This window comes from Phasianus colchicus, chromosome Z, assembly GCF_987193195.1.
Source record: "Phasianus colchicus chromosome Z, bPhaCol1.hap1.1, whole genome shotgun sequence".
In the NCBI taxonomy this organism is placed as follows: domain Eukaryota; kingdom Metazoa; phylum Chordata; class Aves; order Galliformes; family Phasianidae; genus Phasianus; species Phasianus colchicus.
Window position 1 is genome coordinate 50,465,465 of NC_143476.1, and position 18,197 is coordinate 50,483,661.

At 37.7% G+C, this 18,197-nt stretch overlaps 1 protein-coding gene across 1 annotated transcript in view; it reads right to left on the reverse strand.

Annotated features, from left to right (window-relative positions):
• AOPEP (aminopeptidase O (putative)) overlaps window positions 1–18,197 on the reverse strand; it is a 175,978-nt gene that overhangs the window by 93,393 nt on the left and 64,388 nt on the right. Inside the window, exons 6-9 of the mRNA XM_090131202.1 lie at window positions 10,841–11,030; window positions 8,448–8,554; window positions 1,852–1,954; window positions 1,626–1,733 (exon numbers count right to left, since the gene is read on the reverse strand). Coding sequence (XP_089987328.1) covers window positions 1,626–1,733; window positions 1,852–1,954; window positions 8,448–8,554; window positions 10,841–11,030 — 508 coding nt within the window. The remainder of the gene's footprint in view (window positions 1–1,625; window positions 1,734–1,851; window positions 1,955–8,447; window positions 8,555–10,840; window positions 11,031–18,197) is intronic.

Sequence of the window (18,197 nt, forward strand, 5' to 3'; positions counted from 1 at the left end):
TTATTTTTAAAGATACACAGAGACAGATGGCCCCTTCAGAGTGAGAACCAAAATACCAGGTGCACTGGGCAAAGAATCACTGCCCTGGAAGAAGGAGGAATTGTGTTGGACTCCATTCCCCCAAGAGCAGAGACCACATATTCTATGTTGCAAGGAGATGTTTATCTATGATATTCACCATCCTGAATCCTCTTTAAGATATAAACTGTCACACCACACAAAGAAACTAATTTCAGAAATTCACTCATGCCCCTTCTTTTTTCTCTTCTCCCGCTCTTCACTCTCATCACATTGCTCTCGTAGTTAGGCCAACTATTTATCATGTCATGGCTTTTGTTTCAGGACTGTTTTTAACAATGATGACTTCAGTGAACTGGTTCATACACCTCCACAAATAACTATACAACATTACAGATGCAGTAAGATGCTGTGCTTGTTTCATCACTGGTGAAACATTTCCTAGAACTTTGGGTTTAGAGAGCTACGTCTTTCCTTTCTCAAAGCAATAGACTTCAGGAGAAGACTATTTCTCTTTTAGTGATACAGTCAGAGGTTATAGGACCTTTTCAGAAAGGTCTGGGGGAAGTCACTTTCCATCTATAACTGCAGTTGGGTTTTCTACCTAAGAGATGCTACAGTATTTTATGGTGTGACTTGCTCAATCTTTCTGTCTGAAGCCATTCTACTTTGCATGACATAATTATATAACATTTATGTCAAGTATGAAAGAAGCTAAGTCTGTAGTGCAAGTGATTCATATATGTAGTGGACTTTGGAAGGGCAAAATCTGATTCTTAATTCAATGCTATTTTTCAAAAACCAAGCCTTTACCAATCCAGGAAGAAATCATTTTCTATGAGAATATCTGCTCTTGGCTGCCACTGCACATTATCACTGCCAGAAAATCTACTGAAAGAAAGAAACAGTGCATCTTAAAATATCCCTTGTGGTTAATATTTCAGCAACAGAAAGAACAAGAAATTGTTTTAGATGGCATGAAAGTATGGAGCATGAAGAGAAAAGGTGCTGTGATAAGACTGTAATAGAGGTGTGTGCAACCTCATACTGTGATAGCGACACTGACTGTGGGGAGGAAGCAGTTCTCATAAGAAAGACTGAAATGAAAAGAACCAAATGAAGCAACACAGAGAGAGGAAGGAATAAAGGGAGAACATAACATGCATACACTGTTACTACTTATAGAAGTTTTCAGTTACATTCCTACTTTGTGTTTTTTCTTTCTCAAGCAAAAAGAGTAATCCACCGATTACAACCAAAATCCAGAAATTAAAAAAATACAATAAAAGAGACAATTACAGGAGAGTAAAAGACCTGTATTTGAGAACATCAGAACCTATGAACATGACCTTTCCAAGTAGCAAGCTGACAGCCTAAAACAAATTTAATCCATTGCTTACATTATGTGATACATGCAAGGAATGAGATTCAAGTATCACAGTGAAAAATAGTATTGCCTCCTAACAGGTAGAAATATCACCAATACTGCTAAGCTACAATTGACATTCATATTCCAACCACAATCAGAAGTAGTCATTTAGATAGTTAAACAGAAAGTTTATGTCCTTTGTGTTTCAAAATGTGAGTAACGATCCCGAGCACTGTACCTGAGAAAGAACAAGCTGTCCATGGAATTTATGGACAAATTTTCGTAAAGATGCAAGGTATGAAGCCTCTCCTAATGTACTTGCCAGAGACCGCAAAAGGAAATAACCCTGCAAGAAATTAAACCAAAAACAAATAGGATGCTATGAATATGCTGATATGTAGAAGAAATAAATCTTTGTAATATTAGTAAACCAACCTTAATAAAAATCAGCTTACAAAACTCACCTTCAAATAATGAACCTGCATGAAGATTTTTTCTGCTTTAAGACCATGTTTGACAACAGATGCTCCAGACTCACTCACTTCTCCTGTACTCTCCTTGTGAGGCCTAAAATGGTAAGAGTAGTGAAGTCTTGGATAAGTAAGAAATAACTCATACATTACATCTTCTCATAGTTGAACCACTGTACATGCCCTAGTAACTTAAAGACTTGTGACTAGTTCAGCTGGGATAGAAAAGAAAGCCATTACCAAGTTGGTGCACTATCTTTACTAACAGGTTGACATTGTTACCTGCCATCCTACAGTGCACAGACACATTAAAGAAAGAGAAACAAAGCAGAAAAAAAGACATTTTAAGGAAACAGGAAGAGAAGGATATTGCAGTCTTTATATTCAACTACAGATTCTCTTATACCTGAGCGTTGGCTTAAAAGCTTACACAATTATATTTGCAAGAATAAATTCTTTCATTCGCATGTAATACATTGCAGAAAAAGTACTCTTCTGACTTTCATTTTGGTGTTTGTTTTTGGAAGAAAAATTTTGAAGTTTTAAAAGAGCAAGTCTTACAAACACACACTGTCAACAGTTTTTGAGCTGGTTTGGCCCAGTTTCATAACCAAATGGGGCAGAGGGACCCACGAATTCACACTTTGGGAGAGGGAGAAGGGGAAAGAAGGAGAAAGAGAAGGGAGATGGACCTAAAAACAAAACAACAGCAGTGAGATAAGGGAGGAAATTAATGTACTAAATATAATAGCAGAATGTGAGATAACACATTATAATACAATATAATTGGAATTGAAGCTAATAAATCGATTAAAATGGGAGAGAGTGTCCAAAACCAAAGGCTTTACTCTACTGCTGAAGGTAATGTGGCTGGGAAGCACACACAGCAGAGACAAGCAGTAAAAGGAAAAGGTAATCTCATGTCTTCTGAGCAGTTTTATCTTTCCCTCTAAACGGAAAATGGAAATGGACCAGTGAAAGTCCTCTGGGAGATGCAGTTCTTCTTTTCTGAGAATCAGGTACCAGAACTATTGACAATCCACAGAACTGGAGCACTAACTCTTTAACCCATATGCACATTTGTGTTGTGTAATGGAAATGCTAAGTCATGAACTGAAACAATGCCCGAGCACCTGGTGGGAAGGCAGGGCCAACCCAGGGGAGCTCAGGTGCAAGCAGTGTGACTGGAAGGGATGAAGTCAGGATCCACTTCTTCTCAGAAGTCATTTAAAAGTTGGCAACGGAGATGAAGGCATCTCTTGCCAGAGATCTCTGCCTACCTGAGGCCTTTCAAGTGTAAGCAGCTCTTCTTCATTTCTGTATCTCAGCCTGCTGCATTTGAGCTCATTTGCTGTAGCCAAGGACTTTGCCACCCTTGCTATCATCATCTGATTATAGCATTACATGGTTTTCAGACAAACACAGAATAAGCTGCTTCACTACCTGATTTTAAAACATAGATAGGATCTGGTGTGATTTTTTTTCTGGCATGAAATTTACAGTGAAGTCTGAAGGGTTTCTAGGCTCTTACAAGCACAAACTGAATCTAAAGAGAAGCTATGAAAACATTTCTTTTTCCATTCCAAAAATATCCCACCAAGAAGTGGTCTGAGAAGAGATGTTTGTCTTAACAGCCTATCCCTGTTACTGAACCAATCTCTTTAAGTCTCCTGGTGGATTTTGAATGGCTAGCCTCAGAAACCAAACATACTTTCCCCAGTTCAAGAGAATAAGAGCAACACAGGCCAGAGAGTGCAGACTTCTTCAAACCACATCCCCTCCCTCACTTCTCATAAGCTAGTCCCAGTAGTCAAACTTCTTTCAGATCCATATCTGCTCTGAGAAAAATATTCTTTTTTTCTTTTTTTGTCTGTGTAGTGCTTTCTTATTACAATTTTGCCAAGAGCGTTAAGCCATTTTTTCCTCAAGTGCTAGGTTTATAACCTGAACACATCAAATTCATTACACACATTAAAATCTCAGACAAAAGGTAACTGTTAAAAATAGAAAGAGAAAATGCTGTTTAAATTTTATGTTGTTTCTGACACATAGTCCTTTACCATGAAGTATTTATATATGGCAAAGGAGATAAGGGATAGTAAGAAAGGCTTTTTTAAAGTATGTCAACAGTAAAAGAAAGACTAGGGAAAATGTAGATCCCCTACTAAATGAGAATGGTGTTGTGGTAATGGGGGATTCTGAGAAGGCAGAGATACTGAACACCTTCTTTGCAAAGACTTCACAGCAAACACTTCCACTTGGAAATCCTGGACACTGGCAGTAAGTGAGAGAGTCTGAGGAATGGAAGGCTTCACCTTGGTGAGGAGATGGTCTGAGAGGGTCTAGGCAGCATCAGTGTACATAAATTCATGGGCCCCATTGGGATGCATCCACGTTTGCAAAGGTAACTGCCAAACTGCTCTCTATCATCTTTGTGAGGTCCTGGAGAATGGGAAAGGTACTTGAAAGGTATTTTAAAGATACTGGAGGATAGCCAGTGTCACTCTGTTCTTCAAAAGGGGTAAGAAGGAGGATCCGGGAAACTACAGGCCAGTCCATCTCACCTCTGTCCCTGGAAACGTGGTGGAACAGCTTGTTCTAGATGCCATCTCCAAGCAAATGGAAGAGAAGAAGGTTATCAGAAGTAGTCTGCATGGGTTCATCCGGGGAAGGTCATGCTCAACCAACCTGGTGGTCTTCTACGATTTCAACACTGGATGGGGGGAGAGCAGTGGATATAGTCTGACTTGATTTCAATAAGGCATTTGATACTGTCTCCCACAGTATCCTGATAATGAAGCTGAGTAAGTGTGGGATAGATGAGTCGATGATGAGGTGGGTGGAGGATTGGCTGACAGGCCAAGCTCAGAGGGTTGTGATTGGTGGTGTTGAGTCCAGCTCCAGGCTTGTATCTAGTGGTGTTCCGCAGGGTCAGTGCTGGCTCTGGTCTTGTTCAACATCTTCATCAATGACCTTTATGAGGACACAGTGTCCACCCTCAGCAAGTTTGCTGATGATACAAAGCTGGGAAGAATGGCTGACACACCAGAAGGCTGTGCTGGCATTCAGTGAGAACTGGACAGGCTGGAAAGCTGGGCATGGGGAACCAGGTGAGGTATAACAAGAGCATGTGTAGAGTCCTGCACCTAGGGACAAGTAACCGCATGCACCAGTACAGGCTGGGGATGACCTGCTGGAGAGGAGCTCTGTGCAGAGACCTGAAGGTCCTGGTGGACAGCAGGTTGGCCATGAGCCAGCAGTGTACCCTGGTGGCCAAGAGGACCAATGGCATCCTGGCGTGCATTAGAAAGAGTGTGGCCAGCAGGTCAAGAGAGGTGATCCTCTCCCTCTGTTGAGTCCTCACCTGGAGTACTGTGTCCAGTCTGGGCTTCCCAGTACAAAAAAGACAGGGATCCTGGCAAGAGTCCAGTGGACGGCCACAGAGATGATAAAGGACCTGGAGCACATCTCTTATGAGGAAAGGCTGAGAGACCTGGGTCTGTTCAGTCTTGAGAAAAGAAGAATTAGAGGGGATCTGATAATGCCTATAAATATCTAGACCAGATTGCCCAGAGTAATTGTGGAGTCTCCTCCTCTGGAGATGTTCAAGACCCACCTGGATGCCTACCTGTGCAATCTGGTCTAGGGAGCCTGCTTTGGAAGGGGCATTGGACTCGATCTCTAGAGGTCCCTACAGCCCCTATAATTCTCTAATTCTGTTATTTTCTGATTTCCTTTCAGGGGAGATCTTCCTTCAGTGTTGAAAGATGAAGATGAATTAAGGACATCTTATTTTATGATGACTTCCATTCTTAAAAGACAGTGTAACCATTGGCAATACCTAGGCAATGTCTGCAACAGCGTGTAAATATTCAAAAAGTTACTGTTTTATGCTGTCAGTACTTCAGTACACCTATGTAAAGCAGTGGTTAGTGTATTTACAGCACAGTACAGAGACTGAAAGTTTGTTACACTGACCTACAGAACCTGACATCTAGTCTAGCAGATTTAGCTAGGCATAACAATAAAGGCAAGATGAATCAAGGTATTTAAGCTACTACCTGACAGATTTTTGCTACTGCCACATTTCTGCAGGAAGCAAAATACGCTGCTTTTGTTAGTGAGGATAAAGTAAAAATACCAATCCCTAGGAAATCCGTGGTAATAAAATGGCTTGAGGTGGTAATGAAAAGCTACTCAGAGACTATGAGAGAATAGTGAAGGGCACATTTCCTCACAGAATGATGGAATAAACTCTTTAAATACCTACAGAGCAGGCACAGATCTATGTTTCAGGAGTGAAACGGGTAAGATCGCTGATTTGACTCAAGTAGAACTCAGAAAAACACTCCGACATAGATGTCAAAACTGGTTTGTCTTCTTGAACAATCTCAAGCTGAAGTTCAGTCATAAGGACCAGGACAAGAAACAATCTCAGCACCATTTTTTGTTGCCACTGAATGAAAAAGACATCTCTAGTCTTTATTTTCATACTATGAGGAAGTGGATAACAGAGCAGGCACTGATGCTGGCCAGCAGAATGAGTGTCAGGACACTCAGATTTTGCTTTTACCCCTTCAGGCTTGCTTCAAACTCTGAGAAAATACAGTTTGGTCTGTTATCATATCATATATGAGTAATATATTTAATTTGCATAAATCCCTTCTTTAATATTTAGATTTGTTGGTGCTGCTTTTCAGAGTTCCTGCCTGCTGAAAAGACTTATCTACTTCTTTCACACCTACCTTTGTTTTTTGCAGGTAGCATCCAAGAAGCTACTGTAACATAATAAAAAATATCCATAATAAGAAGAAACATAATGCTAATGATTACATCTGAAGAGGTATTCATTTCCTAGAATGAAAGTGAATAGGATCAACTGTCAAATTTCACACAGGTTTTTCCTGCTGTCTGCTGAAAACATAGAAAATTGTGTAATTGTCCAGCGGAGAACAAAAACACACGTGAAAAAGGTTATGTTCAGAAAGCAGGCTAGATGATTTCTGTCTTCCTGACATAATCAGCAAGAAAGGACAGTCACCATTTATTTTTAATATCCTTACATAAAAACACGAGCCTGAACCAGCAGAAATCAATAGGGACTTAAAACTCAGTGCAAGTCAAAGATATGAAATTTTCTCTTAAATATCAACAATAGAACATAGACATACTTTCAGGAATATAAAAGAGAACATTTTTCAAGTCCCAGTAGAATGACAAATGTTCATAAAAATAAAAAATTGTAAAAATTATTTATATCTGACTGAGAGCTGTATAAAGTCCTTAAATGCAACTACAGGAAAATGGAGTAAACAGAGAGGCAGAAACTGTCAGAATCCCAAACTGGCATCATAACTGTCTCCAGAAGTGCATAGTAGAGGCATATTTTTCAAACAAGAAATGATTCTCATCCTTTTGTATTAGCACTGAGAATTTTACTACATGAAATGCAAGCAGTTTATTACAGACACTCATGTCTACCACGTAAACCAGTAGAAAACTTAAGTATCAGTTTCAAGATCATAGACTCACAGAATGGCTTGGGCTGGAAAGAATCCGAAAGGTCATGTAATGAAGCCCACTTGCCATGGGCAAGGCTGCCACCCACCATATTAGGTTGCCCAGGGCCCCATGCAACCTGCTCTTGAATGCCACCAGGGATGGGGCATCCACAGCTTTTCTGAGCTGTGTTCCAGTGCCTCATCATCCCTGTCATAAAGAATTTCTACCTCATACCTAATATAAACCTAATCTAAAGACATTACCTCTTGTCCAGTCACTATACACTCTGATAAAGAGTCCCTCTTTAATAAAGAACCCTTGTAATGCATTGGAAGGCTACAATGAGGTCTCCTGGAACCTGCTCTTCTTCAGGCTGAACAAGCACAGCTCCCTCAACCTTTTACATAGGGACAATGCTCCAGTCTTTTGAATACTTTTGTGGCCTCCTCCAAAAGCTCCACAACTTTCCTGTGCGGGAAGCCCCTGACCTGGACACAGTAGTTCAATGCAGTGGGGGACAATCACTTTCCCTGTCCTGCTAGCTACAAGATAGAGAGTTTCAAACTGTAAGTAAAGTTAAAGAGTTAAAGAGTTTCAAACTGGCCCTCAGAAGAACAATTTTTAAAATTTACAACACATACACATTTTAGTCATATCATTTTATTCAGATTTGGCAGTTACATGCCATAGTCCTGCATGTGCCTGTCTTCAGCCATAGAAAATATATCTGTTGCATCTTCAAACGTGAACTTTGTTCAGGAAATGTTCCCCCCCCCCCATACCCCAGATAGAGGGAAATTCTTGTAAACTGCTTAGAGACATTTTACACCAATCTAAATCCCATGTTTTTGGAAAGCCTTCTGTAATAGACTGAAAAGTAATTGCTTTATAGACAAGATGAATAACCTCGTCAATTTAAGTGGACTTTTGGTTTTTTTTTTAGAAGGAAATAAGGAAGTGTAGTGCATTTAATCACATGCATATCCTTTGAAAGGAGTAAACAGTAGAAAATAGCAGGGAGGAAGGGAGGGAGGAAGAAAGGGAGAAAAGAATATGAAAAAGCAAATATTACACCATCACAGCTTTACCTTAAAACTTGCAGCTCTTCTTCAGAGTTCTGCACCTCATCTCTGAGTCGTCGCCAGCGAAGTAAAGCTTTCAATTCCTGCTGCTCTTTTTCTTCATCATGCGAAAGCTGCTTAGTGAAAAAAAATATCAATCAGTGTTTTCTAACAGACAACAAAATTTTCCAGAGAGTAACTGATTTTGTTTTCCTTTAATATGCAAGCCATGAAAGATACAGTGCAAACACACATTAAAAAACAAAAAACAAAAAAACCCACAACAATTATACTCCTTTGTCTAAGAGTTAATAGCAGAACAGAAGTCTCGCTGGTGCATCAGATCAATACTTGGTGTTTTCCCTTTAGTGACTGGCTATAAGATAACTGAACACACAGTACAGATACTTCACATACTGGTTCTGGTTGCACTTTCACTTTTCTCAGTCTTGAAAGCAAAGAGCTCTTCCATGTCCTCACTTTATCCCTCTTCCCTACCATGTCTGTCATTGTGGAGAAAGTTCCCTTGTAATTTTCCATATTAAATACTATTAAGAGATACAAGCTTATGAAATAAATGTTAGGTTGTCAGCATACACATCAATAACTAATTTATGTTTTTTTGTTATAAAAAAAGATGAGATGAGAGAAGGTAAAAGCAGCTAATACCCTTGTGCATTACATCAGTATTTCAGTCACAACTGAAATTACTGTTACACTGTATGGAATACACACACAGTCTTACAATTATAGTATCACACAGAACCAAAATTACTCAGTTAAAAAAAAAGTAATAATAAAAGCAAAGATAGATTTTCTGACTGTGTAAATTAACAAGGGAATAAACATCCTGTTTTGTTGCTCATTGCTTTCCAGCAGCTACATGGAAAGGTGACTACTACAACCGAAGAGCTTTCAAACAACTAAGGTAAGTGCAGACTTAAAGAGAGCAGCTCACCATAGGAGAGTGATGCCCAAATGCAAACATGAACTTTAAGAGCAGAAGGGAAAAGCAAAGTGTTGGGATAGCCTTCCCCTCTTTCTCACTCCAGAAGCATTTTAAATGTCAAGGAACTATAATTTCTTTAGAACTATGAACACAACTGATACTTAATAAAATGGAGGCACAGAAGATCTTGTGATGTCAGACCCCATTCTCACCTTCCCTCCCACAGATGGAGTTCTGAGAATTTTAATGGCAGAATCAGAGCCTAACTGACACAAGCACAAGAACAGATGATGAACACACGAAACGCTTGAAGTAGGACAAAAATAAGAATTGGATCAGAAAATCACTTTACTAGCTGACATGCAATACATGAGCTTTTCAGTTTAAGACAGGCAATGATTTCTAAGCTTCTGACAAGATGTTAACTCTTAACTAGGCAATGTAAGAGAAAAAAAGTTTTAACTGCTAGCACTCTATTTCATCAGCTTCCATTTTGTTCTGAGGCTTGCTGCCACAAAAAAAAAAAAAACCCAAGTCAATTTCATTAAGAACCTGCAATATTCAGTAAGACATTTCTGATTATTCCATTTTCAGGAGCATGGCACAAATGGAGGGAATGCATAGCAGCTGTTTGATAACCGAATGGTAATACTTAAGTAGATGTTTCCATTCTTATTTGCACTGATCTTTACCTCTGTAAAGATTAGAGTTGATTATGGGTAGGGAAGGAAAGATTTTTTTTTTTCTTTTTTTTTTCTTTTTAAATCAAGTTAGCCTGCAAATTCTGGTATTATTTTAAAAGACTTAGCCTCATAACACAGAAGGTTTTATGAATACTTAATTCACAACAAAGTTGCTCCAAAACTAGTGCCTCCTATTTATTTCCATGGAAACTACAAGAGATACAAAGACCACAATAACACTATCTAGTAGAACAAATTTTCAGCAATAAAATACTATTGTTCAACAGAGGCACCACCATCAGCTCTGTATTTTAACCAGCGATGAACAAGAGCCTGAATGTTATGCTCATAAATATCTGCACCAGCAGGGGTCATCCACTGTCACATAGCTGAAACGCACCACCCACCACGTCACTCTGTTCATATCCACTGTTTGGACTCCAGAAACATTTGTCAGGCATTAATGAATATCTGAGGGTGTCATTTTTTTTCAACACAGAGGAATTCAGTGACACACCCTTGCTTCACATGCATTTCCATGTCAGACACCTTTTTTTCAGACTGTCCCTCTGCTGCCATCCGTCACATGGCAACAAAATGGAACAAAATACTGTTGGGAAAATTCAACTCTACTGCCATAGCATCAACATCCAACTCCAACATCACAGGCTAAGAAAATAAAATAGGAGGCATTACTTTCAGAGCAGCACTCCTATATAGCTTTCATTCCCGCATGATTGAGAACTAGTGCATCATGATTAAATTGAGAACTAGTACATCAAACTTACCTGTTGAGCCCTAGCCCAAAATACATCTTCTAAAAAAGTGGCAAACCCTTCACTTATCCACTCTTCAGTCCAATCACGAGCACCAATGGCCAATCCAAACCAAGAGTGAGCAATTTCATGGCACAGACGTGTTCCACAGAGATGGCTCCCTCCAGGCAATACACTCTGTGACAAGAAGATGATGTGTGGGCTGCACAAGGGAAATGAAGGACAAAATACATTATAAGCCTGTTGTAACATCCACTGCATGGCCATAATAATGTGTAGGCTTTATTAGCCTTGTCATCCTGTTATTACTATATGCATGCTAGGTCATGATAAACTCAGGCGCTTTTAGGAATTAGGTTGTACTTTATCATTGCTTGGCAGAGAATCAAACTAAAATTCTGCCAAGCAGTTGTTTTGTATTCAACCGTCAAACAGCAATTACCTGTAAGAAGTAACCTAAACCAAACTTTTATATTTCTCAAATTACAAGACTGATTTATTTCAACAGAAGCATTTATATGTAAGCCAGGACAAAAGATGATCAGATGCAGCAGGTATTTATCAGTTAAATGATCAAAGCTGGATGTAAAGAAACAATAAACATTTTATAAATAAAACAAATCACTGTGCAAACAAAGAAGACCCACAGAAAGCACTGTGATTTTTACTACCTAAAACAAGCTAAAAAGATGCCATCTGACAATAAGAGTTGATAATTTGTGCAAACACAAAGGAAGAAGAACACCCTTTGCTACAAGAACAACAGTGAAACAAAGGCTGAGATGCGCACTAAACATCTGCTTTTCACAATAGGAGAAAATAACACAATCTGTATCTACTCTATTTTGTACTCAAGTAATAAAAGAAAAAGCTGGAGAAAGAAATACCTGCTATTCACATTTATTCTGCCATGGAAAAAGCTTATACTGAAATGCAAGTTTCTGCAGTTCCCATTTCATGTTCTGCTGTAAGGCAATTTCTGTTATGCTTACAGATGTTATAAACCACCACCTGCAGACTATTCCTGCACTAACCCTAGGCATCCATAATCTACATTTCAACTGTTTTCTGTTAGAAAGGAAATGAAGCACAACGGTAATACCTTCGAGGCTACAGATCTTTAAGTTTAGCCTTTTGAGCATGGATGGACAGCACATGGCCTTAAGAGTCAGATATTATTATAAGAGTCAGCATTCAGTAGTGCTTCCCCCGCCCACCCTAACCTTCTGCTGGAAATGTCAAAACACCCCCAGTTTTCCTGTAACCAGTTCACAGTGTCTGGAACTGAGAACATAAAACATGATACACGCATAAACAAAAAATCATACCCAATAACAACCTTGTAAAAATGATAATAAAATAATAATAATAATCAATATCCTCATGCAGCACATTTCAATCATTTGGTATTGTAAAAAAAATCATGTAATTATTAAAGCATCAATAGAGGAATCGAGCCACAGAAACAAAGATAAAACTACAGCTCTACAAATCTTTGCAAAAGATTTGCAAAAATTGCAAAAGCAATTATGATTATAAGAAGTGAAGGAGGAAGAGAGAGGAAAAAGTAAGAGCACAGAAGATGCAGAACGTGATAAGCCTTCTGTTACAGAAGTACTACTGAGAAGAATTGCTGCAGCTCTGGGGGTATTACTCAGGCCAATTTTAAGTAAATGACCCCTAACTGTGGCATGCATACAATGCTACAAAGAAGAAATGGACCAAGTAAATTATATTCCAGATATACTGCTGGCAGTGTTTTGGCCATCTGACTAAGTAAAATGCAAGTAACTTCATGCATTAGAAGAAAGATCACAGAATGATTTGCATTTTAAGTCTATTGCAGGTATATACAATAGTACAGATTCTATTTCCTTCTTTTTCCAACAAAAATAATACAAGCACTACAATCTCCTTTATGAAAGGATCAAAAAGCACTGAAGCAAGAAAAATGAATGAATTACATTTGGGGCAAAGAATAAGAATGCAACTTCCTACAAGGCCTGACAAGGTAAGCTCACCTTTTAAATTACTCTAGCTGACATCTTTTCAAGTCTGGCCCAAGTTTCTAAAGCAAGTCAGAACAGGTTAGCTGAATGTGGTAAGAAAAATGGGAAACCTCTCCAAGGTTTAACAAAAGAAGAAAAACCTCACCAGTGCTTCCTACTAAGCTAAACAAGTTCCCTGTGCTCTTACAGAAACATAGAAGTTACTGACTTGTTTTCAGTGAGTAAATACTTGGTTACACTTTTAAAGCGAAAGATTATTATTCCGAACAGAATTGCACCCTCATATTATATTATATAACTTACATATGTGTATCATTTGATTGAAAGAAGGAACATCTCTTTCTCCTAGTTTAACTTCTGTTAAGCGAAATCTTAAGGGAAACTCCATAACTACAGTATGAATGGGAACATGTTAATAAAATCTTCACACTCAAAGGACAAGAATTTCTTGGTGTGTAAGACCAAAGAGTCTTGATGTTCCAGTCATCCAGATGTACCCATGTTCTTAATAAATGTTCTCTGTAACAAATAAAGGGTTTCCAATGACTTTTAGAGTTATGAGCAGTAATCCAAACAATTTAAAAGCCAAATCTCTGACAGGAATTTTGCAGAACTATTTCTCCAAACTTATAACTTGATGCGGGTACCACTTGCATGGAAGGCTGCAGAAGCTATTTTTGGTGACTAAGGCACGGATAGAGTTTCTTAGGTACTTTTTGATGTTACAGAGATGAGACAATTATGCCTCTGGAGTCAAAAGTAGCACCTAAAACCACTATTACAGATGGAAATTATATGATAAAAATAATTCTCATGTTTTGATAGTACTCCACATATTGTTTACCTTTTCCTGTTTAGAAAAAGGAGTCAAATAGTAAATAGGTTAGCAAGTTATTGTATTTCCAGAAAATTCCTTCTGAAACATATAAATGAGAGCAGGAAAAACACCCATAAAGATATTTTCATAGAAGCACATTAAAACTGAGATATCCATTTTAAGGTTACTGGAGTTTGAGTCAGTCAGACAGTTAAATGACAGCTCTTAACAAATGCCTTGTGTGAGCTCTTATCAGTTGCCTTCAACCTACATTACTTCAGTGACAGAGAGAACAACAGTAGCATGTTGTCTGTGGTATCTACATCATACATGAAATGTTAGTTTATATTTGAGAACACTTGTGTCATTTTAATGCAGACATAAGTACATGCCACATCCAATTACTTGCCTCTGTAAGCATCAGAATTCTAGAGCATGTTACAATTTAGTACCAAGAGAACTACAGAGATGAACAACCCTTTCTGATCTTCCATGTTCATAGCATGCCAGAAACTCAAACATACACACAGATGCAGTTGTACAGACAATAATTTTGTAGTTAGAATACTCTGAGCATTGTGCCAGACCTACTGGAAACTTCATAAAGATGTTTTCCCTGTAAGCATACTGGGAAATCATCAAGTGAATGGATGAATTTTCTAGAGCAGATGATTGCCATAAATCTTGCAACAATATAGTGTTTGAGTAGGCAACAGGGAAGAAAAGCAAGCTTTGTTTGCCAATATTAGCCAATCTCAGAATACAGTAATTCAACATCCAAACTTCATATTACAGAGAAGAAAACATTTAATCACTGACCTGAACATTTGAGCTGCAGCTGCCCCATGGACTGGCAAGCAATAACTTCAGTTTTGCTTCTTTTGTTGTAGTCAATCAGATCAGTCAGAATATGAATAAACAAGAGTGCCTCTCAGGCAAGACTCTCCATTGCTACTCGGAGCAAGAAGGAAACCAAGCCACTGAAGTAGTTCTTTTAAAATTAGATCAGTGAGAACTAACCACGCACAGAGTGATACCATCAACTTCCTTGAACACCACAGAATGGTCAATTTAAAAGCAGGATTCACATTTCATATTTCTATCTTCAGGGACTTCAAGTAGAAAAGGCAAAGCTGTACCTACTAATCCAAGGTATTTATTTACCTGGCCAAAAAAGCACACATGTAGCAGACAAGAAATACTTCTAGAAGTTTTCATTTTTGCACCAGTCTTGCAAAAAATGGTCCTTTTTCTTTTCTATTTTTTTCTAGCATTCTTCTGGAGCTCACCTCAATTGTCCTCTATAATCCAACCAAAATATACTATCTTAAAATAGTGGACAGAAAACATCACTTCCCAGAAAAGGGCTACAAGTATTTCCCTAGATATAACTCTTGTGATCAGAACACACAACAAAATGAACAATTTGTTAACAGTGCAAGTAAATTATTTTAAAAATGCTGTCTCATCATCTCTCTCACAGAGCACATTGCTATGACAAAAATTTTAACTGAGATTTTCCAAAATTCACAAGACAAAATAACTTATCTGTGACTGATAATGTACAGTCATATTATAGTAATAAATTCTACCTGCTTCAAGTGTTCTAGCTTGGGAAGTAACCCAAGACAGAAAGGTTTTGCATGCAGTTTGCATGGAAGCATCTCTGATGCCTGAGATTCAAGTATTACCAGTGTACTAACCTGAGTACTAACTGCCTGCTGTTGTACAAAAAGAAAAACAAATATGGAAAATTACAGGGTAAAAAGAATGAATTACAGACTCAAAACTTTCTTAGTGGCCATCAAGCTTTCATTCTGATTTGTTTGAAACCTTCTACTAAAAAAAAACCACGAAGAAATGGAAATGTCTTATAAAAATCATTTGCATTATGCTTCCTAGTAAGAAACAATTACAATACTGTAAAAAAAATCTTACAGATTAGAACATTTTGAGGACTGAAGCTTCCTATGCTTTATGAAGTAGTATTAATTTTTCATATTTAATTGACTTATAGGTAAAAGCAAGCACAAGTTCCATTTCCAACATTCACATCTCAAATGCAAGTACTCCTCAAAAAGTACTGACATTGTTAACACAGAAAATAATTTGTGAATTAGTACAACCAATTTACAAATCCCTTCCTAAGTAATCACAATACAAAATTCCATTGTTTCATGCCTGATGTTTCCAAACAAGAAGTCATATAAGCTATTCAGTTAGCTTTTTTAAATTTTCCCTTAAAAGATAGATTGGAAGTCAATCTAAATTATTATAGTTAAGCAGTGAAAAAATTTAAAATGATAAAAATATTTCTTCCACAGACATATGTAGTATCACAAAAGAGGTTCAGAAGCTGAAGAGAAAATTCTGTGCATGCGAGAAGCAAGAAAAAATACAGTAATCTCACTAGTTTCAATAATGACTTTACATTAACATGCAAATGCAATAGTTGTTTTACATTCTGGATTTGTTAAATTCCAGATTCTGTATAAAACTTTTACCATATTCTCTGAGCATTTGTAAAATGGAAAAATGAAAAGGGAGTATTATTCTCTGTATGTTAAAAGAGTTAAGAAAAATATTAGCTTCAAAAGTCCATTGGAACACCTAGAACATTTTCTCACAGAATCTCCAAGATAGCCAAGGTTTGAAGAGACCTCTGGATCCTATCTAGTCTTACTACCCCCCTAAGCCACGTTCCCTACAACATGCTGCATAGGATTGCATCCATGCAGATTTTTAGTACCTCCAGAGAAGGAGACTCCATAAGAATTTGTATCCATTCTCTCTCATTTAGAACTGATTTATAAAATTTGGAACTCAAAATTAACCTTAAACATTTGCTTAAACAAAAATAAAAATTAAAAAGTGATCAGAAAAGAACGAATGGACATTGATCATAGAATCACAGAATGGCCTTGGTTGGAAAGGACCTCAAAGATCACCTAGTTTCAAGGCACCTGCCACAGGCAAAGTTGCCAGCCACTAGACCAGGCTGCCCAAAGCCACATCCAGCCTGGCCTTGAATGCCTCCAGGGATGAAGCATCTACAACCTCCTTTGGCAACCTGTTCCAGTGCGTCACCACCCTCAGTGTGAAAAACTTCCTAACACCTAATTTAAACCACCCCTGTCTTAGTTTAAAACCATTCTCCATTGTCCTATCACCATCCATCCTCGTAAACAGTCACTCCCACTCCTTTTTATATGCTCCCTTCAAGTACTGAAAGGCCACAATGAGGTCACCCTGAAGCCTTCTCTTGTCCAAGCTAAACAAGCCCAGTTCCCTCAACCTTTCCTCATAGAAGAGGTGCTCCAGCCCTCTGATCATCTTAGCGGCCCTCCTCTGGACCATTATGATTAATAATGTTAAAAGATTGTTTATTTAAAGAAGACTAGAAGAAACAGTTATAGATGTAGGCACTCATTCTGCTCATTTTAGAAATGCAAAATGGTTCCAAGTGATAATTTTTTGTTTCTTTCTCATACACTGAAGAGAAGCATTTGTTTTTTATTATCAATGCAGAACTTGTTTACAGTCTTTTCAAACTGCTCTTTATATTATCACTAAAGTGATTAATATGATGTACTGTCTCAAATAACATTTCTCAGTTCCAATCTAAATGATGACTTTTGTCATTGATGGATGCAATTTTTCAGTCATGGGTGGATTTCATTATTTGTAATTTTCCATCACTGCAATTATTGAAAGGTCTGGATTTCCTTTTATTACATCACAAAGTTTCTGGCAGATAAAAAAAGAGCTGAGAGACAAGGTGTTAATAACCTACTACGATATACAGCCAGCCAGAAGGAGTAAAATGTATCTGCTCCCCCAAGTTAAGGGTCGGTACATTAAAAAAACCTCAAAAGAGGCCTTGAATATGACAAGATAAAATAATGAAGGTGTCATTTTTTTCTTCACTTAATACTTAATCATCAAGAAAACAAACCAAAAAAAAGGAAACAAGATTCCTTATTCTTTAAAATTTTAAAGACTGTTTTTCTCAGTGTAATGCTATTCGCATCACTGTTATAAAAACAGCAAGAAAATGAAATTTGTTTGAAGGCAGATGTGGTTCTTACCAAATTTCTATAAAGTGCAGTTAGTATTGCAAGGCAAAATAAAATCAAGGAATATTGTTGATTTTTACAGATTCCTATCACAAATATTTCACCTGAAGACCTAGAAAACTCCAGATAGATCTCTAAATCATCCAGGAAATCTCTTAGTATTATAGGGGAAAAGAGAGCTACAATTCGGTGATATTTCAATGGAAAATAAATAAAAAGGTAAAGCCCACAGTTGTTGAGGTTTTTTTAAGTGATAAAAACCTCTTATACCATAAAAGAGGTACAGTTCCACTTCTACAAAAAGTACAGTTTGTATCTACTGTACTGTTGCTGCCTCAGTCAACTATACATTGGAGTAAATAGTGAGATGAAGACCGCTATTCAATTTGCATTTGATAGGCTTTTTGCTAGTATGTAGTACCACCCACAGTTCTTGCTTTTAAGAATTGGTACGTACAAATCCACTT